Below are 27,209 nucleotides of genomic sequence, written 5' to 3'. Positions count from 1 at the left end.
AGGTGTCAACTGGCAACTTCATCGTCATGTGGCTCTCCCCTGGCTCCCCTTCACTTGCAAACGCAGGGAAAGGGTGAGACCTTTCAGAGCCGCCAAGCGGGCAGGCTTCCAGGGGCAGTCTGGGAGTGAGCCGGCCGCCGAGCCACCAAGCCGGGCGGCGGGGCATCGGGCCTCGCGTTTCAACTTCTGTTCGGTTCTCCTGTAATGGAAAATTGCTTTGCACAAAGCTAGAGTGTTACCGTTCTTTCCAGCGCCCCTCCCCCCAACCCCGCCCCTCGGCAGCCTTCTGAACAGAGGGACGGCGCCCGCAGCACGGCGGAAGGAGGGTAGTTGCGGCTTCTTACTATGTCCCTTGCCTCAGGCCCTGGGCCCGGGTGGTTACTCTTTTCCTTTGGAATGGGACTAGTCTCGGGGTCAAAGTGTCCAAATAACTGTGAGTGTCAAGCCCAGGAAGTGAGCTGCGCAGGAATCCAATTAGACGAGTACCCCCACGACATACCCCTGAGCACCCGGAAGCTGTACTTGAATGATAACCGCATCACCTTTTTGCCAGCGATGAGTCTAGGACTCCTCAGTGACCTTGTTTACTTGGACTGTCGGAATAACCTGATTGGCGAGTTGATGGATTATACCTTCATTGGGGTCTTCAAACTCATCTACCTTGATCTCAGCTCCAACAACCTAACCTTCATCTCCCCACACAGTTTCTCCGTGCTCAGCAACTTGGTGCAGCTGAACATCTCCAACAACCCTCACCTGTTCTCTCTGAACAAGTACACCTTTGCCAACACCAGCTCTCTAAGGTACCTGGACCTCAGAAACACCGGCTTGCAGACCTTGGACCACAATGCCTTCCAAAACCTTGTAACACTGCAGACCCTGTATCTGAGTGGAAACCCGTGGAAATGCAACTGCTCCCTCCTGGACTTCACCATCTACTTAATAGTGTCCCATCTGAACCATCCAGGTGAGGGTTTGATCGGGTATGGGGACGAGGAGGATGTGATAGAGCAGGAGGAGTTAGTTCCAGAAAAGGTAAAGTCAAAAGATGGTCAGGATGGGAGAAAACTCTGGGGGAAGCTGATCGAAAGCATTCTTATTGCTCTGAAGGATTCACCCTTGGGTTGACTGGAGAGTCAATAGGGTCTATAGAAAAAGTTCTGGAGGAGGAATCCAAAGAGCTGAGTTCTGGTCCCAAACTCAGCACAGACTAGCAGGCTCCCCTAGGGACAGACCATGTCTTTGAGCCTCAGTTTCCTGATCCATCAGGTGGGGACAATAATATGGCCCATTGTAAGATGTTGTCGTGTCAACATAAAATGGTGTGTGTGGAAATGATCAAGTTCTTTTACTGCAAAGTAACAAATTCAGGGACACTGCATTCCATTGTATTTTAATCTGTTTGACTCAGTGACTGAATTTTTCCAAGATCCAAAAGTAAATTCAATCACACATGGGCCATCCAAAAGCCAACAGTATACTGTACAGAGAGAAAGTTCAACAGAGGTAGGGGGAGGGGCACAGGAGTTCCCTAGACAATGAGAGGGGGAGTGGAGAGAAGGGAGAGAAGGCTTCTGATGGCTCCCTTGTCTTCAAGATATTAACCCAACAAGGATAGAGGGAATGGCAGGCATCCACGAAGAACAGGTCAGTTGTGCCCACTCTGTCCCACAGGGAGATTCTAAACTCATGGGCAGTTCTCAAGTGTTACCTGATAGATTTCCAAGCCAGTTGCTGCCACTCTCTGCACTGCCCACACCCCTCTGCCGTGGGCCCCTGGGCACTCCAGTGCCTCAACCCCCTCTTCTTTTTGGTGACCTTTCTGTCCCATCCTCATCCTCCAATTATCCCACTTTAGCGATATCACCCTCACTCAGAACTTCAAGGAAATGGGAAATGACTCTTCATAGAAAGCCTGGAGCCACAGATGTAATCTCGCATAATTGGGCTTTAGATTCAGACCCTGTCAAAACCATGTCCTCTCTCCCTTTCCTGAGTGTCTGTTTTTGAAAATATTTTCACACATCCGCTCCCTTCCCTGAGTGTTTGTTCTTGAAAAATATTTTGATGCGCCAGCACCTGCCAAAGCCTCCACCATGAAGTTCTTGCCCGGATGGCCATAACCCAGAAAGATTCCTGGCCAAAATAATGGGCTTTACGGGAATCTGGGGGAGAGCGAGCTGAATGGTGGCAGCGAGTGAAAATGTGCTCTCCTGGCCTTCCTTCCATTGATGGGTCTTAACATGTCTTCTGGGCAGGGCCTGGACTATGGTGAGGCAACAGTTTCTAGGGATGCAAAATTCAGGAAGACAGTAAGAGTGGGTGGCTCCTTACATTTCATGCCCTAGGCACCTGGCCCGGCTGACAGGTACCCAATCTGAGTTAGAGTAAATCGAAAGGAAAGAACTTCATCAGACCATCTTCTTAAGAGTATGAATCCTAAAAGAATGAAGGAGCATTTATCTTGGGTAGGTTGCCTTATCTCTCCAGAGAGAACGGCTTCAGCTTTTCACAGTGACTGGTGTTATGGTGCCTTCTAGAAAGCTCTCTAAAAGAGGGTCGCTATTAATCACTCTCATGCATTAAATGTGATTCTCCTGGCCATGTTCATGTAACTAGCCTGGGAAGAAGCTTCCTCTTCTCTTGCCCCCTGTCCACCATTTAAGTATGTATTTCCCTCGAGCAGAGCCTACCAAGCAGCCAGGAGGCCCTCCTATCCTGGCTGAAAAGGGTGACCTAGCTTCGTTTCTTCCCCAGTCCCAAAGCCTACTGCTTTCCTTGTTGTCAAATCTCCCTCAGTCAAAATTCTGCTTACAGAGTCGTGTCTTCTCAGGATGCTCAGGCTTGCTGCTTAGGACTCCTTGACTCATTTTCATTCTGGGATTGAGAAGGATTATAAACCAGACCTGTTTCACTGTGTATTTTCGAAAATATCCGAAGCGAGTATCCATCTTGTCAAGCTCATAAGCTCCTCATGAACCAAGAGTCTGTTCTTTTGAGGCAGACAGAGCTTTTATCCACTGGCCAGTCCCCCTCCCTCTAAATACACCCACCACAACTACTGATCTGCTCATCTCTCTCTACTGTTTGGTGGCCTAGAGGAACCCTCCCAGTCCAGTTCATGCAGAACCATGGTCTCATTGCCCTGGCTAACAATTGTCATCTCCTGGAAACACTAAGCCCAAGGCCAGACAAGAACGATTTATCTTTGTAGAGAGATTTCCAGTGCTAGAGTTTTTCTCCAACATAAAGTCTCTTCTTCTTTATTTTGAGTATCATACTGAACCGTAGGCCTGTGGAAGAGGCTAGGATTGGTATTGTTAACCCTATTACGAAAGGGTTGAGAAAGCAGACTGGCCCAAAAATCTCGTGGCTAGTAAATGGGGAAAAAAAAAAAATGAACCTCCTGATTCAGGTCTTTCTTTTTTTCTTTTTTTAAAAGATTTTATTTATTTATTTACTTATTTGACAGACAGAGATCACAAGTAGGCAGAGAGGCAGGCAGAGAGAGAGAAGGGAAGGGAAGCAGGCTCCCCACTGAGCAGAGAGCCCGATGCAAGGCTCGATCCCAGGACCCTGGGATCATGACCTGAGCCGAAGGTGCTTCTCAGGTCATTCTTCAGGAGACTACTATATCTTAAATTTCTGAATTCCATGGTAACTATGATCATGTAAGTCAGTTTAGTTATAAATATAAGCCATGTTATAAGCATATGGCCACAGCATCTAAATTACAGCTTTGTTTCCTATCTGACTACACATGGAACTCACCCAAGATCATGTCTATTGGCTAATGAGCTCTAGTCATCATAAACTCATCACATGCCTGCACACTCCTTATAAGCCCACGTTTACCCCAACCCACCCGGACTCCCAAAGAAGGAGCTTAACCTCAGTGTTTGCTCATCTTTGCATCTCAGTCTGGCTATCCCTTCTCACACAGACCCCCCCGTCACAAACACATGTGTAAACACACATACACACACCAACATACATACAAGCACAAAGATGTGCCCATACACACATAGTACACCTGCATACCTATATACACCTACTCACCGACACAATGTCCCACACATTACACATACATGACACACATATACACATCAATGTGTAGATACACTAGTTACACACCCACACATGAACAGGCACACAAAGACAACATAGAATTCATAGATGCTTTTCTTGCCCTTCAGCCAGCCCTCAGCACAGTGGAAGATATTTATTCCGTGTGACTCTCACATGATTCATGCCTCTGTTAAGTGGAAATATCTTTGCAATTGACAAACGCTCAAGCTCAGTTAGGCCCAACTCTTATACCACCTTGGCTATCAAAGGGTAATCTTCGGTACGTTCTAAAATGGGGTGATACATCTCTCTCCCCGTGTATCCACATTGAGGGATCTAAGAAGAATCTCTTTGAAATGAGCTGAGTAACGTGGCTATTTAGAAAGAAGAATCCACTGAAGTCAGGAACTTCCATGCTACCACTCCGTTCCTCTGTGTAAATATCTATGTATAAATGTCTATCAATTTCATCCATGCAAATATCTACTGAGTCCTATTATGTGCCCAACAAGTGGTCATGGAGAGAACCTTGAGCTGTGTGTGGAGACTCACATGACTGTGGTCATCTGCACTATGTATGTCCCATGTCCAGTCAGGGAAAGCAGAACTATCCTAATGGACAGAGCAGGACAAAAGAGGCCACCAGGTACCTACTGGGTGAACCAGGCACTTGGGATAGCCACAGTGGCAGCTGGGGAAGGGCAGCTGCAGACAGGGGAACCCATGTTAAAGAGCTTGGGTTGGAGTGAAGCAGACCTGAATTATAACCCTAGCCCTGCCACTTGCTATTTATAGGCTATCAGAGAAGTTACTTAACCTCTCTGAACTTCAATTTCCTCATCTTTCAGACAGGTATAATAATAGAATGAACCTATCTAGGCTGCTGAGATGAGAACGCTTACAAACTGCCATTAGCATTGAGTCTTGCACACCAAAAAGCATGGATAAGTGAATAATTGGCAGATGTGGGAAAGATATGGGGTACTTAGAAGAGTAGCAGACATCAGTCAGGTGACCCCGGGATAAGCAGTAGACCTCAGGAAGCCTTGGCACACATGGAATGAGAGGACAGTGCACCCTGTGCACAAAACATGACTATAGGGATGCATGGGAGGGGCATATAGATAGGACGTTGAAAGGTGAGCAACAGGTCCCAGGGCTCTAATTCCTGGGAAAATGGGACAGAGGGAATCTTAGAGGGAGGTGGACATTAGACAAGTTATGAATGCAGGAGTTCAGACTGAGGAACAAAACTAGAAACCTGAATCAAGGCTTGGTCTCAGCCTGGACCAGAAGACTCAGGGCTGTGCCAGTAGTAGCAAAGTGGTTCTTCCTGAGTCTGGAACTGGAGTTCTAGCTAAAGACAAGCCCCCCACTTGCAGGAACAGGTGTGGACATGCAGACAGCTTTCAAGGGATGAGGGAAAGGAGGTCCAACTGCGGGGCAGACGTGCCCTTGAAAGCAAGAAGTCACCTGCATGGTGTGATTTTGTTGTCTGAAGAGGACTTTGCCCCCATTCACTGCCCACCACTGAGCTAAAATTAGCCATTAGAGAGTTTACCCTTTGAATCCTCCCAAAGTGCCCAAATCTTGAAAGGACCTTACAAAAATATATGAACTCCTGGGCTGAATAATACCAGTGCCCTCAAGCCTTTATCAGCTCTCATATCAGAGGCAGATGTGAATTCTTGAGAAATACAATTAGCTAAGATTAATTCTGCAGCAGTAAGGAAACTTGAAGGAAGCCAAGGTGCAGGAAAGACATGGGGAGATCTTAAAACAAAAGATGTGAGGGCAGTAATGTGTCCTTCCCCCAGGTACCATGTTGGCCCAGCCAACCCCCCTAACGGGGCTGTAGAGAAGACTAAATGTTTATTTCCCTTCTTTCATCATAAAGCTACACTGAATAGGAATATAACAATTTTCCCACATTGAAAAGAGATTTGGTGCTATTATCAAAAGTCTTCATCCAAAGATACCCTCCAATGATATACTCACCAGATGCACTGAAAACCAATTCTGTCTTCAAAGAGCTTACCTACTCACTTTGTAAATATGAAAATCACAGCAGAAATGGAGGTCAGTTATAAAGTGCTGGTCACCCAGATGCTCTGATCAATGCAGAGTTAAAAACAGACCCACAGATTCCATTTTCTTTTTGGCCTTGGTCAGCAGATAGGAGGACTGATTCCTGGCTGGAACTGTAATTTCCCAGGCATTAATGCTCTTTGAAGGTGAGAGCAGCAATTAAGCTCTTCCCAGGATAGAACTGCCTTGTAGGATAGGGTTGAATGCTTCTGAAGCTGCTCTCAAAAGATCACGCAACTCCTAAACTCCTGGACATAAGGATCCTGGCCTCCATCTTGTCTTCTCCCAAAGTCTAGTCTAGCTCTGTCCAATGAAAGTCTCTGCTGAGAAATGGGTGGTATCTGTGCTGTCCAATATGGTGGCCCCTAGCCACATACGGCTATGGAGCTCTTGAAATTAGACTACTGAGGAACCAAGTTTAATTTTATGTTGTTTCAAATCATGTAAGTAGCCCCATGAATGACCACTGGCCACCATATTGGTCAGGGCAGCTTTTTAATATAAGATGCTTGAGCTGGAAATTTAGAATCTCGCCTCCTCATAGGTAAGTGGCTATTGAGCTATGCCCAACATGGAAATCTTCTGATTCCATGTTTTCCTCCCCCATGCCATGACCTCTCCTTACTCTCAACAGACCCCAGTCCTTTCTACTCTGCAATATTTGTTGTATGTTCCTTATATGCCCCACATTGTATTATAATGCTGGAGTGCTTTCAACACAGAGAAAAGAAGTCATAATTGACATCTTTAGTAAGACAAGATACAAGTGATACAAGAATATTCTTGGGATACAAGAGAGAGAAAACACAACTGAAAGCCAAGAGGTCCTGTCCTGGTCCCAACAATGCCACTGGGTGAGATGGGGCAAGGCGCTTTCCCTCCGAGACTCACTTGTCTTTGAAATAAAAAGAGAGTAGGATTAGATACTCTCTAAAGCCCCTTATAGCTGGTAGTGTATGGAACTAAATGGAAAGATAGGGTGCACTTAACTGTAGGAGGAGAGCAGTGATCTGCAGATAGGGTCCCATATAGGCAACGGAAAGGGATCAGTGCTGACATGGAGGCATTCCTGGAGAAGCAGGCCACAGGCACATAATTAGGACATGCACATAATTGGGAACTAGGCAGCCTCAACCTCCTGCACTGTTCTACCTCCCATCTTAAGCATCGTCTACTTGACTAGAAAAATACATCGATCCCCAGGGGACTCAATGCCCAAGACTGTCCTCCCAGGCCCGGCCTGCTCTACCAGTGGTTCTCAAATTTCAGTGAGCATAGAAACCCCAGGCCCTATATCCAGAGATTCTGGTTTGGGACAGTGAAAATCCTTAGGCCATATTTTGAGAGACCCTATGACAATGGCTTCTGTTCTAGATCTACAGCAGCTGCTCCCACTGGTGAATAAATTGCACTGGGATGCTGAGTGGCTAATAATGTTTTGACATGTCTCCCTCAAGGGGCGTTTGCAATGTGACAGAAAGCAACAGGAAACAGTGAGAGTTTGGAAAGTGACAGACTGCCGGGGGAGAAGTAGGGGTGGTTTGGGGGCAGAGTGTCCCTCTCCGTCAGGTCTTAAATTACCATCCTGAAGCAGTCCTGGGTGACCGGATGGTGGGGCCTGCAAATCGGAGAGGAGTCTGGGCAGGAGTGCTGCAGAGGCAAGGGGACAAAGCCACTCAGGGACATCTGCCAGGAGCAGATGGGTTGGGTCATGTGCTGTTCCGGGTCCACGTCATCTCGAGGGCATTTTGAGCAGAGAACATCTTAGTTTCATTCCAAGGCTACTTCATCCTGAATTCAAGTCTGCTGTAATAGGATAATGGCCCCATTTCAACCCACCAAGTACAAAGTCATCTACAACTGTGCCAAGACTTAGATTTCCAGAATGAATTCAGGTCCTCGCACTCTTCCACTACTAATGCCAACCCATCTTCTCCATCAGAGAAATTGTGGCAGAGACCGGATGCCCAGAATGGGAAACAGCTGGGCAGCAGACATTTCCAAGGCCGTCAGCTGCTTGGCCAGCCTGTCTCTTCTACCTTCTCACAAACACCCTGCTGAGAGCCAGAGGAGCAGCCTTATGAGGGCAATAGGGGGGCCGGGAGGGGCGTACCAGGGTCAGTGATCCCTAAACCACCCAGAAGAGCCAAGAAGGGAGGGGGCGGCCAGCACGTGCAGTTTAGGAACGATCCTGAGTAGTTCTCACACGCTCTTGACCTCAGCCCACTTGAGATCCTTGAAAGTAGGTAATCCAAAGTCCCTTCGAGCTCAGAAATGCCCAACCTCTGTGCATGGCCTCCCTGGTCACCCAGCACCACCTCTGGAAGGCAGCAGGGCAAGGCTGGCCAAAGCAGCCAACCTCAGGCTCCTTATCTCTAGAAGCAAAGAGCTCTCCAGCCTGGAGATAATCCAGCAGGGTGTGGATGTGGCTAGAAAGAGAAACAGGGATCCAGCCGTGAAGGGCCTTTGAAGGATTCTCTGGGGAACATGCAGTGCAGCATGAGAAGCTCTGGGAGGTAGGCGAGCCTGGGTGCAGAGCTAGGATGCTCCTGTGGGCATCCAGGTAAGGCAGGAAGGTGGTCTAAAGAAGCAGATGAGGAAGTCTAGACAGGTGAGAAGGAACCATTTAAAAGATAGAAGCAGGAATGCCTGGGTGGCTCAGCCAATTGAGTGTTGGTCTTTGGCTTAGGTTATGATCCCAGGGTCCTGGGATCGAGTCCCATACGGGGCTCCTTGCTCAGCTGGGAGCCTGCCTCTCCCTCTGCCTGCTGCTCCCCCTGCTTGTGCACTTGCTTTCTCTCTCTGACAAATAAAGAAATCTTAAAAAAAAAAAAAAAAAAAAGGAAGAAGAAGAAGAGGAAGAAGGTAGAAGCGATAGGACTCTGGACTGAACTAGATTCTCCCAAGTTCCCAGTACTCCCTTCATGACTTCTGGCACAATTCTAAGTAATTAATAGATTTGAATATTTAACATTTATCTTCTCTGATAGACAATAAGTTCTATGAGAGCAAAGAACATGTCTAAATCTTCAGAAACTAGCTCAAGGCCTGACACAGAAAAAACGTTCAATAAATATTTATTGAGACATCAATGAATAAATGAGATGTGGAAAATAACAGGAAAGATTTCGCTTGAATAGCTCTGGAGGGTTCCCTAGGATGGACGCTCTTGGAGGAGGGGCAGCAAGGAGCTTAAGGGAGAACCATGACCCATCTTGAGCGTGTTGAGTGGGAGGGCCCCCGTGAAATGGATGTTCTGACCTGAAATCCAGAAGAATAGAATATATATTTGAGAATCATCAGCTCACTGGTGATCACTGAAATCAATCAAATCACTGGTGATGAGATAGGCCAGCAAAAGAGTTTAGAATGGGCCGGGGGTGGGGGTGGAGAGTCAAGGACAAAAGGTTTGGGGAATGCTAACATATGGAAGGGCCAAGAAGAGCCACCCCTGAGGTGCCCTGGACAGGAGCAGCCAGAGAAAAGAAAGGAAATCAGAGAAGGGTGGCCTCACAGAAGCCAGAAGAGGAAGAGTTTCAAAGAGTAGAAGCTGGTCAAGTAAGGATTGAAAAGTGTCCATCACGTTTAGCTAGGATCAAGGGGTCCCTGATGTCTTGAATTGAGTTCCAATGCCACAGTGGGAGTGGACAGTGGGTTACAGAATGAACAGCAAGGAGGAAAAGGGGTGCATAAAAAATGTAAACTTGGGGTGCCTGGCTGGCTCAGTTGGTGGAACATGTGACTCTTGATCTCAGGGTTGTGTAGAGCTTACTTGAAAAAAAAAACATGCAAACTCTTCCAGGAAGTTTGGCTGTGGACTGAGGCGATAGGGTGATAGACAGCGGGGAACTGTATAAAGAGGTGTTTCTTTTCTTGGAGCAAAGAGGTCCATGCATGTGTTTATTCGCTGCTGAGAAGGAGTCAATGCAGGGCAAAGCCTCGGGACAGGGGGAATGACTCGTGTGGAGGCAGGAGTGGTTGGACTCCAGAACCAAATGGAAGGTCAGCCTTAAACTGGTAAAGTCAAGTCCCTTTGTCTGGGGGGCTCATCTTTGCCTCCTTGTGGAGAAGGAAGCGAAGGTAAGCACACAGGGGCCCGAGTTCGAGGATGTGGGCCAAATGGAATCAAGCAGCCCACCGGGGAGTCCCACTTTTTCTTTCAGTGAGATAAAAGACAAAGAACAACTTTATATCTAGAAAAGTAAAGAGTTTCTCATGCTGTTTTCTGTCTTCCTCTTCTTTGGGTGTTAATTCATTCTCTTTTTTTCTTTTTCCTTCTTTAAATTTATTTTTTCCTTTTTAAATTTAATTTTTAAATTTAATTTAATTATTAAATTTAAATTTAATGTAATTTAAAAATTAAAATTAAATTTAATTAATTAATGTATTATTGGTTTCAGAGGCAGAAGTCAGTGATTCATTGGTCTTCTATAATACCCAGGGCCACCCATGCTGTTTTCTAGGTGATCCTAAAATATTCCTTTGGGGACCCCTGGGTAGCTCAGTTGGTTAAGCAGCTGCCTTCGGCTCAGGTCATGATCCCAGGGTCCTGGGATCGAGTCCCACATCGGGCTCCTTGCTCGGCAGGGAGCCTGCTTCTCCCTCTGCCTGCCTCTCTGTCTGCCTGTGCTCGCACGCTCTCTCCCCCTCTGTCTCTGACAAATAAATAATAAAAAAAATCTTTAAAAAAAATAAATAAAATAAAATATCCCTTTGGCCTCGAGATGATCATACTCCTGGTTGGACAGGCAAGACTAAGATAGACTCTGGATTCAAAGTACCTGGTTTTTAATCTTGCCTCAGCCACTTACAAGCTGGGCCACAGTCTGTACAGGAACCACGTTCCTCATCTGCAAAATGGTGATAAGTTAGTACCTATTTCTTGGGTCACTGTACTAATTAAATGAAATAACCCACATGAAGATTTTAGAAGTGCACATACTCAGTGTTCAGCTAATGTTAGCTGCTGCCATTGCTGGGACAATTCTGGGCGGTGGCTGTGGATGCCACATGAGGTACAGAGGAGGGGGAGAGCCGTGTGGGGGACAGACACAGGGTAAGTGGTGTTCTGATGCTGCGGAGGTGCACTGGACAGGCAGTCCAGCGTGGGTGGGATCGGGATGCCTGGAGCTTGAAGGGTGGGGAATTGTGTTTTAAAACCTTCAAAATGCCAGCATTAGGTTAAAAAAAAAAAAAAAAAAAAAACAGGATGTAATGCCAAGGCCTGGGCCAGGCACTGGACACACAGCTAAGAACAGAAACAGACATGCTGTGACCGAACTTCCGCTCTAGCACAGAGGAAGAAATTAGCAAATAAGTATATGACATGATGTCAAGTGATGATAAGGGCTATGGGGAAACTACGGGAAGGGAAGGGAGAGAGCGTGCCTGGGATGGAAGACTGGCAGATCTTTTCTGTTGGGTGGGACTAAGGAGGTGACCTTTGAGCAGAGAACTGAACAGAGTGAGGGGACAAGCTATGGAAATAAGACGCGGAGAAGGGGGACTTTCTAGACAGAAGGAAGAGCAAATGCAAAGGCCCTGGGGTGGGTCGAGGGTAGTAGATGTATTAGAAGGGGAGCGTGGTGGAGACAGATGAAGGAGGGAGACAGAAAATTAGTGAGAGGCCATATCAGGTTGGTCCTCTAGGCTAAGGAGAGGCTTCTGATTTTGTTCTAAGTGTGATGGGAAATCATGAAAGAGTTTTGAGCAGGGAGGCAGCATGACCTGCAGAGGGTTCCCTATGTGGGTAAGAAGGGTTGTCACAGTTCAGGCGAGGGAGGGACGGAGGTAAGGGTCCAGATGACAATAAGACAAAAGAAAGAGGATCTGTTTGGAAAGTAAGACTAACAGGAATGGCTTTGAGATATGGCTCGTGATGTGAGAGGGGAAGCCAGGAGAGCTTTCTGCATGGATGACTGGTTGATCGGTGCTTCTGCTACTGAGCTTTTCCCAATTGCCTCTTATCCATGAGGACAACTGTCCACTACCTGGGTTTTTCTGAGCAGATGAGCAGTTCTATTAAGCAGGCTCAGCTCTAGACCAAACTGAAAAGAAACGAGAATTTGCCTTTAGCTTCAGAGAACCAACCAGTAGCATCCCCCAGCCTGGCCGGTGGGCTGGCTCCCCACCCCCATCAAAACCTCACTCAAGAAAGGTGGTAGCAAGAGTTGTCTCCCGGGTAGGGCTTAAGCTGTTAGCTCCTTTGTCAGAAGACTACACTTTAAGCCTTATTTTGTTGGCAGAAGGAACGGTTCTATCTCCTGTTGGCATTATTCTGGGTACTGACAAGTCATGAGAAGGGATTATTAGGAGGCAAAGAGGTCTCTGTACCTGTAGATCATGCCCATATACAACCCCTTATACAAAAGACCAGTCCTGAAGCCTACGCACCTCTATAGTACAAGAAGAATTAGGTTGAACTTGTTGGTTTGAAGGTCTTTCCTGTAATGTTCCAACCATCTACAAGTCACTTGTAATTTACCAAAATATGGACTCTTTATCCAAGGGGGAAAAAATTGTATTAGAGAACTGTAGTGCCTAAGCCCAAATCATCCAAATCTTTATGCTTTCAAGATGCCAGGGATGGTTTAGACCAGGAGTCAGCATTGCTTTCTATAAAACCCAGACAGCAAATATTTTAGGCTTTGTGGACCCCTGATGCAACTCTATCATTTGGCATCTGTGACCTGAAAGCAGTCATAGAAAGTATGTAAATAAATGGGTATGGTGTCTTCCAAAAAAAATTTATTTACAAAAATAGGAGGCAGGTTGGATTTGGCTCATGGAACCTGGGCTTATGCCATCAAGGGGAGACAGATAGGTGATGAGAAAAAAGGCGCTCTCGGTAGGAAAGGTAGAAGACCACGCATGAGGGTCTGAGGACAGGGCCCTACTGGCTGGTTGGCTTTGGCATTGTTGGGCTGCTATGTGGTCCAATCTAGGTTCCCCCCTAGAGAGTCATTTCCTCTGGGTTACCTAGAGTGTAGCAAGAGATAACAGTGGTCCCTTCAAATTCTAGTCAGGAACTGGTCCTAAACAGCAAGGCCAAAGACACAAGCATTTAAGAACTGTTGTATGAGGTCAGACCAACAGGCCACCCATTCTCTCCCATATGCATTCAACAGACATTTATTGAGCATCTACTATGTGCCAGGCACTCGGGATACAAAAGTGAACAAAGAGGGCCTCTGTTCTCATACAGTTCTCTAACACCAAGTGGGGAGTAGTGATAAGTACCTTTTGATGCCACGCCCACAGCACCTGCATCCTCCCCTGTCCCTAGCTGCGTTTAACCTCTCTTTCTTCTCTGCAGTCTCAGAGGACTGAAGAGTGCCCCTTCCCAGCTCAAGACTTACCCTTCCATTTGGATCTTGGGCCCATCTCTTTCTGACTCCTCTGGGACGACTTCACACTCGTTGATTCACTGAATCTTCCCCCAAACTCTTACAAAGGAAGAGGGATTAGTACTTGTCTAGTAGTAGAGTCCACAGTGGCAAGGGGTTAGCCGACCCACCTATGATCTTCTATGTTCCCAGTCTCACTATCCTCTAGCTGGGCATTTTGTCAATGACATTGACCCCAATGGGTATTAATAACATTTCATTCATCCAACAACCATGCTTTGAGCTCTACTATGGGTGAAGCACTGTTCTAGGTGTTGAGGGTACAACAGTGAACCACACAGACAAAAATCCAGGTCTTCATGGAGTTTATAGTCTAGTGGGCAGAGGCACACAGAGGCTGATAGAAACCAGTGCTGCACTCTCATTAGTAGGTACAGTTTAGGAGAGAAGGGAGCCTCCAAATTCCATCCTCAGTGTACGCTGTCACCACGTGGAGGCTCAATCCACCAGACAGTCCAGGTGGTTCCTGAGCAAATGCGCCAGCACGGGGGGCTCACAACCTGCACTTGGCTCCTTGGCAGCCTGCAGCAAACCAGAGCTGTGATCCCTGAAGGCCAAGAAAGGAGAAGTTTATCTTAGAACCACTGGGTTCATACCAGGTTTCTGAAAGGGAGGCTTCCTGACCTCCTGCACTAGCAGACGTGATTCTAAGCCCCAGAAAGTTTGCTCCTGCAGACACCTGATTCTGACAAATAGGTCTTCTGTCTGGGAGTAATATACTATGTGTAGAAATAAACAACGTGAGGGGTGGGGGGTTTTGTTTCCTTAGGAACTATTTGTAGGAAGAATTTAAACATTAATGACACCTGTAATTGTACCTGGGAGCTTTAACTGGGACAAATGCCCTGGGCCCATGGAATGGGGCTGAGAGAGGGAGGACATGGGGGCTAGTCACCTGTTTCTAATATGAATGAAGACCCTGGAGTTGTGCAGTACACAGCATGTACAACTGTACTTTGCAGCCTATTGTCAGAGGAAAGGAAATCAAGAAAGCCAGAGAGGGAATAACTGATAAACAATTTGTTCATTCTATAGCATGGGAATAATTAAAACTCCTCGGCGGGGTGGTCAAGAGTAGAGTTTAATTTTATAAAGCACTTTCTATGATGCCCACCACACCTCAGGCACTCCAGGATCAGTAGATGGGCCTATAATTTCTAATGACATCAGACCAGAATAGGAAAACAATGTGTGACTATCAAACTAATGAAGAGGAAATGAAATAATAAAATGAAAAGCAACAAAGTAGAGAGAAACAGACATAAAACTAAGTGGGACCAATGGAAAACAAATATATCAGTCTAACATTAAATGTTAATGAAATAATTACAAAGTTTGCTAGACTGGATGGAAAACAAAACCCAGCTACACGCAGCTTACAAAATTATGTCTTAAATATAGGAACATAGAAAGGTTAGAAATAAAAGGATGGAGGGGTGTCTGGGTGGTTCGGTGGGTTAAAGCCTCTGCCTTTGGCTCAGGTCATGATCTCAGGGTCCTGGGATTGAGCCCCACATCAGGCTCCCTGCTCAGAGGGGAGCCTCTTTCCTCCCTCTCTGCCTCCTTGTGATCTCTGTCTGTCAAATAAATAAATAAAATCTTTAAAAAAAAAAAGAAATAAAAGGATGGTAAAAGATAAACAAGGCAAACGCTAACCAAAAGAAATTCGATGGAGTCATACTCGTGTCAAAGACAGGAGATCTTAAAGCAAGAAGCATTACCAGAGATGTTGCTCAGTGGGAAGAGGGTGACTCTACCAAGAAGAGGAAATGGTTAGAACTTTCTACACATCTAGTAACATATCTTCAATATATGTGAAGTAAATGTGACAGAGCTCTACAAAGAAGTAGTAAATGCACATCTAAAACTCGATGAGTTGAATTTCCTTCTCGCAGTAGCTAATAGACAATTAATAGACTTGATAGTAACCAAGAGACAATAGTTTTTATAGATGAAAAAAAAATGTCAGTAAAGCTATAAATAACAAAGTCAGCAAAGATACAGAAGACCTGTATAAAATCACAACCTAATTGGCATCCATAGAAAGACACTCAGCAGAGACAGAATACACATCATCTGGGAGCGCATGCAAAATTTATTAAAACTGACTTTATGCTCAGCCAGAAAGCAAATTCTTAATAAATTTCAAAGGCATGAAATCATAGAGAGTATGTCTCTGACCACAGTAGAGTTAAAGTAGAATTCAACAGTAAAAACATTACTAGAGGGGCACCTGGGTAGCTCAGTCGTTTAAGCATCTGCCCTCTGCTCAGGTCATGATCCCAGGGACCTGGGATTGAGCCCCACACTGGGCTCCCTGCTGAGCCCTCTGTCTGCTGCTGCTGCTGCTCCTGCTTGTGATTAAAAAAAAAAAACAAACTTTAAAAATATATATATATTACTAGAAAAATCCCCCAAATTAAGTATTTCTTTCAATAAATGATATCTCTTATTAACAAGAACAAGAATGATCAGTCATGGATTCTGTCTTCAAGAGTTTTGTCTGTCTGGTCGGGGAGAAAAGATACACTCCTTCTCTGGCCAGTAGCCCCCAGGCAAGGGGAAAGTGGCGCAGTAAGAATGCTATGGAGGGTCCAGGAGTGGGAAGGAGCCTATGCGGTCTGAGCTACGAGGATGAGGGGGCTGTGGAAACGCCCCTGGGAGCGCATACATTCACACCAGACCTTGAAGGATAGAAAGGACTTGATCAGGCAAAAACTGGAGGAAGAAGTATTTGATACACAGAGAGCAGTGGCACAAAGCTAGCTCCCGGCAAGGAATTAATAGTTTAATTTGACTGGAGCAAAGGGTGGGCCACTGGAGTGCTAAGAAGTGGGGAGGGCAGTGGCGAGGTAGAAGCGGGGGGGGGGGGGGGGGGGGGGGGGGGGGGATGGAGAGGGGCCTGAGAGCCGGGCCAGGGGGTCTGCTGTTACTCGCTGGCCAGGGGGTCTGCTGTTACTCGCTGGCTTACGGGGGAGTCAAAGGAAGGTTTTGAGCCAGTTTGCCTGGGAAGAGCTGTGCTTGCGGAAGGGAATTCTGGCCGCGCTGTGTGAAATGGTCCGGAGCTGGGCAAAGGGGAAAGTGGAGTTAGGGAGGCCTGCCAGGAGGTAGGAGGGCATCCACCTTGGCATGAGTGGGGAATGGGGAGGGGTAGAGAATGCGGCGGTAGAACCTCCCAGGCCTCCCTCCCAGCACAGCCACCCACATTCTGTGCTTAAGAACCTAACAAAGCCTTCAAATCACAGCTAATTGCCCCTTTCAAGGTAATGCTCCCAAAAGGGACGTGGTGTTTCATGTTTAGTCTGCCGCTCAAGCCCTCGTCTGAAAGCCGGATCTTCTTAAAATAGAAGGAGATAAACCCCCGACCCGCAGAACCCCACATTTTCCTTTCCCCAATACACCTGTCTTTGTAGAGCCCCGTGTTGGGTCTCCGGCAGTGTGGGGAGGTAACCCAAGCCCCAGATGCCCTCCAGCCAGGTTGAGTGGAGAGAGGACTCCAGGTGTGACTGGGTTCCTGCCCTAAACAGCAAGTGTAATGGAGCCCCTGGCCCCACTCGATTTTCCACTCCTCACAGCTCTCCCCACGGGGCAGGGTCCTCCAAGAGGACCTCTTCCTCTCCTTCCCTGTAATCTTTGCACACCTTGGAGGTGACCGCCCCACACTGACTTCCAGTTCTGGTTCTACAGCCTCCACCAAGAGCCAGTCCTCAAAGGTGTCGTGGCCTTTGGGCCATCTTCCTGAAAGTAAACAATTCACGGCGGTTGCCCTGGCACAGGGGCAAGGCGCAGGGAATGCTGTCCAGCTTGCAGGGGAATTCGACTGCTTCCCAGCGCCAAGGGCCTCCTCCCCACCCAGCTCACTTCTGTGTTCCCTTCTCTGATTCCCCTGTTGCTAGGTCCAGGGCAAACCCAATTTCCCTAACTTCATTGGTCACCAAGGATAGGAATGCGTTCACATAACCTGGAGCTTCTACCCTAAATTTTAAGGAACATGCCTCTCCACACTAGCTTGTCTGTGTCTCCCACTTCTGCAAATGAGCTTAGATAGCTCGGTCTGCGTTTTCCGTGTCTGGTCCCCTGCCTAGATCCTTCAGGTTATCTAGAAGCCTCTGTGAGTCTCAGTTTTCTTATGTGTAAAACAAGAATAGTATTCTGTGCATCAAAGTTGTTGTCAGAACCAAACGAAACGTTTGTATACCACTTAGTATGTAGTCAGAGTCTGGAAAATATTAGGTGCCATTATAATTTTGAGCATGATTATCTCCAGTCCTGGTCTCCACCCGGCATCAGAGCTCATTTATGGAATGCCTGCTGGATACATTCCCGGGTACCACACACACACAGGCACCTCTGCTTCAGCGTGGCGGAACACATGGAGCTAGGAACACGCAGGGCTGAGGGCAGACTCCGAGTTCTGCGTGCGAGCCCGCGGCGATTAAATCCTGTCAGTTACCCTGGGAGCAGGTAGCATTCTTTGCGCATGTAACGGTGAGGAAAGGGGATTCAGAGAGGGAAATGGATACCCTGTGAAAGTTTACGGAATTAGGAAGTGTCAGTCTGGAGTTCAACCCCGGTCTGTCTGGCTCCAGGGCCCACTCTGCTTTCTGGTGCACACTCAAGTCCGGGCACTTGACACGGGGAGGGGCTCGGAGAAGCAGCCAGGCAGCTGAGTCAGCCGCTAAAAAGGACTGAAGACTCATGTAGATCCTGTGATGAGCCAGTGATGCCAACCTCCCCGCTGAGAAGCAGAACTGCCTCCTGCCCTGGTTAGCCTTTCCCTGAGCTCCGCACACCCTGATTCCGTGAGCGGAGAACACACTGGAGGCATTTCCAGGGAATCCTGTCCCTCCCGAGTGCTGAGCCGGGTGCGACGCCTTCATGGTCCCTGGCTGGACAGAGGCCAGGGTGAGGGAAAGGGACAAGGTGGAGGGGAGAGGTGGGAGCCGAGAAGAGGGAGCGGAGAGGGAGATGGTGGATATGGGGGGGGGGGAGGTCCTGTGGAAGGTCAACACTCCGTGGAGATCTAGCTTGTTTCCACCTTCCCAGCCCCTGTTGTGGTGTCTCATTCCTTGAGGATCCCTAAGGAGCCAAGCGCAGGGGCGCCTGAGTGGCCCGGTCCGGTAAGCCTCTGACTCTTGATCTCGGCTCACATCATGCTCTCCTGGGCCGAGAGATCAAGCCTTGTACTAGGCTCTGTGCTCAGTAGGGAAGCTGCTGGAGAGTCTCTCTCTTTCCCTCACCCTCAGACCCTCCCCACCCTCCCTCTCGGATACTAAATAAATCTTAAAAAAAAAAAAAAAAAAAAAGGAAGACCAAGCCAAGCCCTTTTTCCGGAGGCAAGCTGAATGCAGAGAAATCAGAAGGAAGGCGAGTGGGAGGGGCAAGGAGCCGTGGGGGCACAATGCGTCTCAAACCGACTGTGCCCACCCATCACCTTGTTGACATGCAGATCCTGATTCGGGAGGGTTGGGGGGATGCCCGAGAGCCCGCTTATCTAAGTCCGTCCAGCTGCCACCCGCGCCGCTGGCCCACAGACCACACTCTCACTAGCAGGGGTCCGCATGACCTCTCCAGATCCCCTCTGGACCCGGACCCTGGCGGTTCTGCTCTTTCTGCACTCTGCCCACTGTGTTTTTCCTCGCAGATGGTCAGAACGCCACGTGTGTGGAGCCCGCAGAGCTGGCGGGGTGGCCGGTCATGCAGGTGGGGAACCCGCTCCGCTACATGTGCATCACGCACCTGGACCACCAGGACTACATCTTCCTGCTGCTAATCGGCTTCTGCATCTTCTCCGCGGGCACCGTGGCCGCCTGGCTCACGGGCATGTGCGCCGTGCTCTACCAGAACGCCCGGCGCAAGGCGAGCGAGGACGAGGGCGAGGAGGAGCACGGGCAGCGCATGGACGGCAGCGGGCACATCTTCCAAAGCAGGGTGGACTCGGGCCAGGACGGGTTCCCGCCACTGATTTAGTTGCCAGTGACTGCCATCTGATTATGTCTTTCCCCGGGGCTCCCCGCCTTCTCACTCGCCCTCCCACTCCCTCGCCACCACCAGGGTCTAAACGCCTATTTAGTAAAACAAATAAAATGTTTGGTGGCCACTTCACCGCTGGTCCTTTCCTGCAGGCATGCCGGGCACTTCCCTGAGCTCAGTGGGATGGTGTAGATCAAAATCTAGAAAAGTCTAGAAAGCTGGTGCACACAGCTAGATGCTAAAAAAGCCCACCCCCAAAGCAGATCAACTTCTATTTAATGAGGATCTACTATGCCTGTCATTGTGCTGGTGGGAGGGAGAGAGAAACGTACAACTGAGAGGACCTGTCCTCAGAGCAAACAGTTTGGGATGAGTTATGATTAATCTGAACAAAACGGAGAAAACTACAAGACTCAATGGCAAGAAGTGACATCAAGAGACCATGCCCAAACATGGCCACGGGCCAACCTCATATCCCATCTCAAGAGTGTCACTAGATCCTATAATACTGACATTAGCTTACAGTGGAAAATTGGGGCCTGGAAAGGTTAAATGAGGGGCTGGTCCATAGCACAGCCCTCCAAAGTCCATGTTCTTTCCTTTCCATGAAGCTGCCTCCCCTGGAAATGTCTAGTGACATGGCCAAGGGTTCATCATGTATGCCTTGGATGAAACAGAGGCACGCAGTGGCAGCCACCACTCCCGAGGCCTTACCAAGCACCCAGCATCGTACTCAGCTTTGTACGCATTTTCTTACCGGTTGACCCTCACAACTATGGGTCAGGTGGTCAGTGTTACCCTCATTTTCCTGAAGCTCAGAGAGGCTAGGTCACCAGCTCAGGACCAAACAGCTGATAGGAAGCTGAACGGTTGCCGAAGCCCAGGCTGCCTGACCCCGGAGCCTTTGCCCTGTGCCCTAGGAGCTGCCGTATCTCATGAAGCTCCTGTGAAGGGCTGAACAGAAGAGCTGAGCGGGTACCAGCGTGATCCACCTCCCTGGAGCAGTCAGAGGAAGGGGGAGAGGGAGCAGGAGATGGGGCGGCTCAACCCAAAGACCCACTCTAGACTCCCATCCACAGCCCTACCCTCGAAGCCAGCTGTCCCGAAACCCCCAGGTGAATCCCACGTGATTCCCCGGATGTGTTCAATGTGATGGTTAAGACATGAGCCCCCGGATCCAGGGCTAGGTTCCTGTCCCTGATTCTGTCCTTACCTCTGTGTGAACGTGGGCTTCCTGCTTGTCATGAGCTTGAGAACAGAGACCGCCTGGTAATTCTTTGTTGACGCAGCACATAGAGGGGTGCCTTACGCAAAGCAGGGGCTCATAATCGCCTTTTCCTGAAACCCCAACGCCCCTATCATTCCTACTCCATTATGTAGACTGTGAGGGGTGGCCACAGGCAAGCTGTTTCACTTTTCTGTCCCTTGGTTTCTTTAGCTGTAAATGGCAATCATTACAATGCCTACATTGTACGGGGATTTTACAAGAATAAAGTGAGTACCATAATGATACTACATCCCGGGAGAAACTTAGCTTATAGAAAAGTTACAAAGATGGCATGGAGAGTTTCCACATGCCACTGACCCAGTGTCTCCTAAAGTTATGTCCCATTCCAGTGGTTCACCTGCCAAAACTAAGAAATTCCAAAACTAGAGTACTATGATTTAACTTCAGGCTTCACTTGGATGTCACTGTTTTTTTCCTCTTTTTGTGTTCCAGGATCTAATCCCACAATTGCTTTTAGGATACTCTTAACAACATATCTAACATTTACTGTCCTAAGTAGGTAAGCACTGTCCTAAGGGCTCATCTACATCAACCCGTTTCATTGCCACAATAACCCTGTGAGGCAGGTCCTAATACTACTCTTCTCCCCCTTAGATAATGAAATTAAGACTTCAGAGGTCAAGTTACGTGCTCAACACCACACAGCTACTATTTCCCCCAATGACCAACCAATACGGTCTCTTGGGAATTTAAAATACCAAGAAAGTCTTAGCAAAAGAAATCTATCTGAATCACAGTTTTTCACAATAACTTGTCCTCTAAGATCCCCTGGATCTTCTCACACACACACACACACATACACACACATACACACAAAATGAACTGAGCACCTCCCCTGACTGGCCCCAAGCACACCACAGAGAATGGGCTCAGTCTGGCTTGGCAGAGACACAAGTCAATGGGCAAACTCAGGACAGAGGGGGAAGCGAAGGGTCGGCACAGGGTGCTAAGGGACACAAAGGAGGGACCCCTCACCCAGGAGGTGGTGGGGACTCTTGAAAGCTTCCCAGAGGAAGACAACATGTAAACTATGGCTTGAAGGTTGAGTCGGGACCAGCCAGGCAACGTGGCAAAGAGGGCTGAGTAACAAGAAGACATTCTAAGCAACAAGAGCAGCGTGTGCAAAGCCTGGAAAGAACCCGGCACGTCGTGGCTGGAACACAGAGTCTGAGGAAAGGAGAGGAGAAGTAATATCAGTAGGAGAAGCAAGGCCAGACCCCAGAGGGCCCGATACATCCCTTGTGCTACTCCAGGTCACCACAGTCTAGGCTACAGTGACGGACAACCCCAAAGCTTCATTGGCTTAGCACAACAAACACCAATTTCTCACGCAGGTAAAGTCTGATGGGGGCAGGGCAGCCCTCCCCCTTCCTGTAACTATGCCTTCTAGAACATGGGCCTGGGGTGTCCCCTGCAGAAGAGAGAAGAGGTACACTGGGCCCGCAGCTCTTAACTTCCTGGGCATGGAAGTGACACGTCACTCCCCCTCACATGTCACATGGCCCCAACCTTCATGGCAAGTCAATGTAGCCTGTGTGTCAGGAAGACACAAGGCCATGGTAAATGACGTTCTGTGTCAACCCCACGATGCTCAGGAATTTGACATTTCCTCCACGGGCCCGGAGGTGCACTCGAAGTTTTAAGCACAAGAATCCCTTGGTCTAACTTGTGTGTTTGGGGGCTGGCTGTAAGAAGCAGCAATCAGAGAAAGGGGTGACAGGAAGTGAGGAGGCTAGCGTAATGGCAGCATTTGGCATGAGGTGACAGATCAGGGACCGAGGCATGTGGGAACAGAGAGAAGTGGATGAATTTGGGACACCGGGGTGGCTCATTTGATTAATCAGCTGCCTTCGGCTCAGGTCATGATCGCAGGATCCTGGGATCGAGTCCCGGATAGGGCTCCAGGCTCAGCAGGGAGCCTGCTTCTCCCTCTGCCTCTGCCTGCCGCTCCCTCTGCTTGTGCTCTCTCTCTCTCTCTCTCTCTCTCTCTGTCAAATAAATAAATAAAATCTTTAAAAAGGGAGAGAGAGAGAGAGAGAAGTGGATGAATTTAAGAGCGTTGTCAGAGAGGGAGTTGACAGAATTCCCTGAGTGACTGTACCTGGGAGGTGAAGAGAAGAATGAGCAGGAGATGAGGAGAAAGAGGAAGGAATTAAGGAAGGAGCCCAGAATTTCTGACGTGGACAGACAGATGGCCGGTGGCCCCAGGCACAGAGACAGGGAGAACCGCCTGGCTTACTGGATTCTGTAATTGGGCAAGCCATAGAGCATGGGGGTAGGGAAGGGCCCGCGTGAAAGGCATAGACGAAGGCGGGAAAATCAAATCCTTATTCTCTGCAATGGGAAGTGAACAGACAATGCCTAAAACTGAAAAAAATCAAATAGGATCAACATAACCATATTCTTTAGTGATATCAAAAGAAAAAAAAAAATCAGCCAAGAAAGTTTCAAGTGTCTCCCTCCAGGGCTGGGGGAAAAACCCAGGGAAAACAGATGGAAGACTGCCATTTTCCTAACAAATTCTGTAGAACTACAAGTCTTTAAATAAACTATGTGCCTATATATTTGACAGAAACGACTATTCAAAAGAAAAGACTGGCTGGTGCCAGGTGTTGCTGCCTTCAAGTGGTGTCTTTGACCCCCTTATACAGAGGGGTGTCCACCAGGATTTCAAAAGGCACCATGCCGGGGAGGGGGCTGTGCCTCACCCTGTCTTCATTCATGCTATGCCCCTGAACTTGATCCCTGGAAAAATCAGAGGGGGCTTTCTAAGGAAGACCATGTTTGGTCTAGCTCTTGAAAAATGTCCTAGAATTTCCCAAAGGACGGAGCATGTCAGATGGGTGGTGAGGGTGAAACCTGGAGGTGTGACAGAGAGAGCTATGTTCTGGAATGATCGCTGCTCTGTTTGGTGGCCCAGAAGACAAAGGCAGTGACCCTGGCATGGAGACAGAGGCTCCGTCGGAGTAGCTAATGGAACGGTTTGCTGCGGGGTATTCACAACAGGAGGTCCACGGGCCACCCACATCCACAGTCCTAAGGATCATTCTTTCCTTCTCCATCCTTAGCGGGGGGCCTGTCTGCATTACAGGGTGTCCTCTCAGTGCATCTTGGACACAGTAAAATTTGAGAAACTCTGGTCAAGCACGAGGAGATAACATCCTAAAATAAAGTAGTGATGGTGTGAAGGGAAAGGAGGAAATGGTCATCAGACTGGGGGCCGTGTAGACGGCAAGGGCCTGTGGCATCCAGAGTTGGTCCCCCCAGCAGTCATGGCAAATGGCCCTGTTGCCGGCAAAGAAGTACAGATGATGGGGGGGGCGAGGAGGGACCAGCAACACCCAGCACTTCCTGCCCACCCTTCCCATCACTGCTACCTTGGAAAAGAACCTCCATTTCACACAACATGGCGTGAAAAGTACTGACTTCTGGTCTTAGCTTTCCCACTCTCTGTTTAACTTTAAGAAAGTCATTTCATTGCTTGGGTCCCAGGTTCCCCAGCCATAACACGGGTGGTTAGATTACCAAAGGCGACTTCAAATCTAACCTCCTGAAAACAAGTGGATGACATCCAGAATCTAAGAGAACTCCTGCAAATCAAAAACAAGAAACAAAACACACACACACACCAAAAAAAAAAAAAAAACCAAACAAACAAAAAAAAAAAACAACAAAGCAAAACAAAACAAGAAAGAACCCCAATAGAAAAATTGGCCAAGAACATGAACAGACAACTTACAAGAGAAGAAACCCCCTCAATACTAACAAGGATATAAAGAGGTACTCATGCTCACTAGTAATCAGAGAAATGCAAATTAAAACAACAGGTGTCACTTTAGACTTGGTATTAGATTAGCAAAAGAAATGGAAAGCTGGATCACATCTCATTTGGCAGGGCTGTGGGGCTGTGGGACCCTGGTTTGCTGCTGAAGGAGCACACGTGGGTACAGCCCACCTGGAGAGCAATCTGGAACCTCTCACCGCCAGTGTGTGCCTCCTTGTGACCTAGCAAGTCTGCTGAGGCCCATGTGTGTCTCCCACAGGGACGAACGCACTGGTCCGTAGTGGGAACCGCATGAGGATACCCAGTGCAGCCGGCCCGAGGAGCAAGCAGGTAGAATTTACAGAGTGCTGCAGAACAGTTACAAGCAACTGACTAGATGTACATATGGATGGATCTTAAAAAACGATGCGAGGGGCCCCTGGGTGGCTCAGTGGGTTAAACCCTCTGCTTTGGGCTCAGGTCATGGTCCCAGGGTCCTGGGATCGAGCCCGGCATGGGCTCTCTGCTTGGCAGGGAGTCTGCCTCCCCCCTCTCTCTGCCTGCCTCTCTGCCTACTTGTGATTTCTGCCAAATAAATAAATAAAGTCTTTAAACACACACACACACACACACACACACACACACACAAAACGATGCTGAGTGGAAAAATAAAGGAGGGGGAGAACCCTCTATAATACTCAAAACCCTGAGAGCACACAAGTCCTTACAGAGTCCCACAGGGCCCTAGAGGATCTCCCTCTCCTCCACACACCCCCGTAACTCCCTGATATCATCTTCCACCCCTGTCCCCAGGGCTCACCCTGGCCCAGCCTCACTGGCGCCCCGCTGTTGTTAACACACGCAGGGCCATGACCCTGCAACAGGACCCTTGCAATGGCGGTTCCTTCTGCTTGGAATGACAAGCCCTCAAAATCCCAGTACCGTACCCCCCCACCAACACACATATACTGGGTCCCCCTCACTCGGCTCTGTTTCTATCTGAAATAATCATCAATAAGTGAAAAGTGGTAAGTACTCTCTCCCCACTTCCACCTTCATCACGAGAGTGTGAGTGTGACTTTCTGCATTTTATGCATGGATGCCTCCCAGGGCCTAGAACAGAGCCCATCATAAAGGAGGCACTACAGAAACGTTTGTTGTCGGATTGAAGGATCACAGCACCATACCACTTACACACGCGGCAAATGCGCCTTTTAAAACAGCCCCTGGATGTCATCCACGGGACGGTGAGTGAGCGTGAGGGTAAAGGGTATTACATTTCAAAAGGGATGGGTTTTAAGGAGGGTAGGTAGCGTGGTGAGCCCTGGGTGTTACACGCAACTAAATTCATTGATTCATTAAACACTGTATCAAAAACTAATGATGTACTATACCTTGGCTAATTGATTTTAAATAATAAATAAATAAGGGGCCTCTCATAGGAAAATGATGAGGAACACTCCATTTATTGAGGAGTGTGCGTCACTTAAGTTTGTGTATCTTGGATGAACACAAGGAGGCGACAGGAAAGTCCTGTCTGGTGCCCCCCCCAGCGCCACGGGCCATTAGCACATCTGCGGGGAGCTCCCGTTCCTGCCAGGTGCTTGCCCTTACACTGTAGAATAAGTTAACAACTCCCAAAACCTTCCCGCAGCCTTGAAAGATGTTACTTACTGTCCCATTGTGTGGATACAAAAACCAAGGTTTAAAAAGTTGGCAGTTGCCCTGTTTCTTCTGCCTAGTACCTAGCCGCAGGTCTTTCTGATGCCATGTTTTGTGTTTTTCCTACCAATGTAGTCTGCCTCTCTGCATAAAGAAGACGTCCGTGTTACGGAAATTGACCACATTAACTCTCCCAGGCTTGATTTTGTGTGATTCTACTGGCAGCTCTTTCCTGTTGCGAACCGCTCATCTCTTGGATTCAGATTTAAAACCTGTGGACTTGATACAGGCTGTCTGAAAGCTAATGTTAGAAAATAAGGCCAAACAAATCATCTATTACTATTAAGACTTTAAAAGGATTATCTGTTCTTTGCAAGCAGCCAGACGGTGGAGACAGCACGCTGGCAATCTGCTCTGGCAATTACAGTTCTGATCTTGTTGAGGGGTGAGGCGGGGGACCCGGTGCAAATGTGGGGCGATCTGAAGGCCATGCTGGGTGTTCGACAAGGATCAGATTAGGAAAGGGAGCAGGCTAACTGGTTTCTTAAGCAGACTGACTGTTTAGGCCAAGAGATTAACATTTTAAGAAAAATACAGTCTGGTATAGGCCTTGGGTCGACTAGGCTGCCAGGCCCTACATTCATTGAGGTGACAGTGGGCTCATCCCCCATCAGCACGGCGGTCAGAACAGGCCTTATCCTTTGATCTGGTCTCCCTCAGAAGCCGTCATGCCTTCTAGTTCTTCTTCCCCTCCCTGAACTTGGCCCAGTGTGGGCTCTGCACAGTGGGAGCTCCGTAAACCTCTCTGATCTGCAGCCTCCCTGAGGGTCAGACAGGCACCACTTTACGGGGAGACCCTGACATCATACAAGCCTCCTACTGAGAAGGCTCTTTGGGATTGCCGGGTTCTGGTGAAAACACACTCAGGCTCTTCTTGTCTCAAGCCCTCACCCCACCTAAC

The 27,209-nt window shown here is 48.3% G+C and overlaps 2 protein-coding genes across 7 annotated transcripts in view; one reads left to right on the top strand and one right to left on the bottom strand.

Annotated features, from left to right (window-relative positions):
- The window catches only part of RXRG (retinoid X receptor gamma), a 213,299-nt gene that overhangs the window by 131,097 nt on the left and 54,993 nt on the right, over positions 1-27,209 (bottom strand). The gene's annotated exons all lie outside the window — the stretch shown is intronic.
- Positions 18-19,667, top strand: LRRC52 (leucine rich repeat containing 52). The gene is made up of 2 exons (XM_059146747.1): positions 18-967; positions 19,207-19,667. Exons 1-2 carry the CDS (start codon positions 346-348, stop codon positions 19,530-19,532), a joined length of 948 nt encoding a protein of 315 aa, XP_059002730.1. The 5' UTR covers positions 18-345; the 3' UTR covers positions 19,533-19,667.

This window comes from Mustela lutreola, chromosome 14, assembly GCF_030435805.1.
Source record: "Mustela lutreola isolate mMusLut2 chromosome 14, mMusLut2.pri, whole genome shotgun sequence".
NCBI classification, from domain to species: Eukaryota; Metazoa; Chordata; class Mammalia; order Carnivora; family Mustelidae; genus Mustela; species Mustela lutreola.
This window is presented reverse-complemented; position numbering and strand designations above follow the sequence as displayed.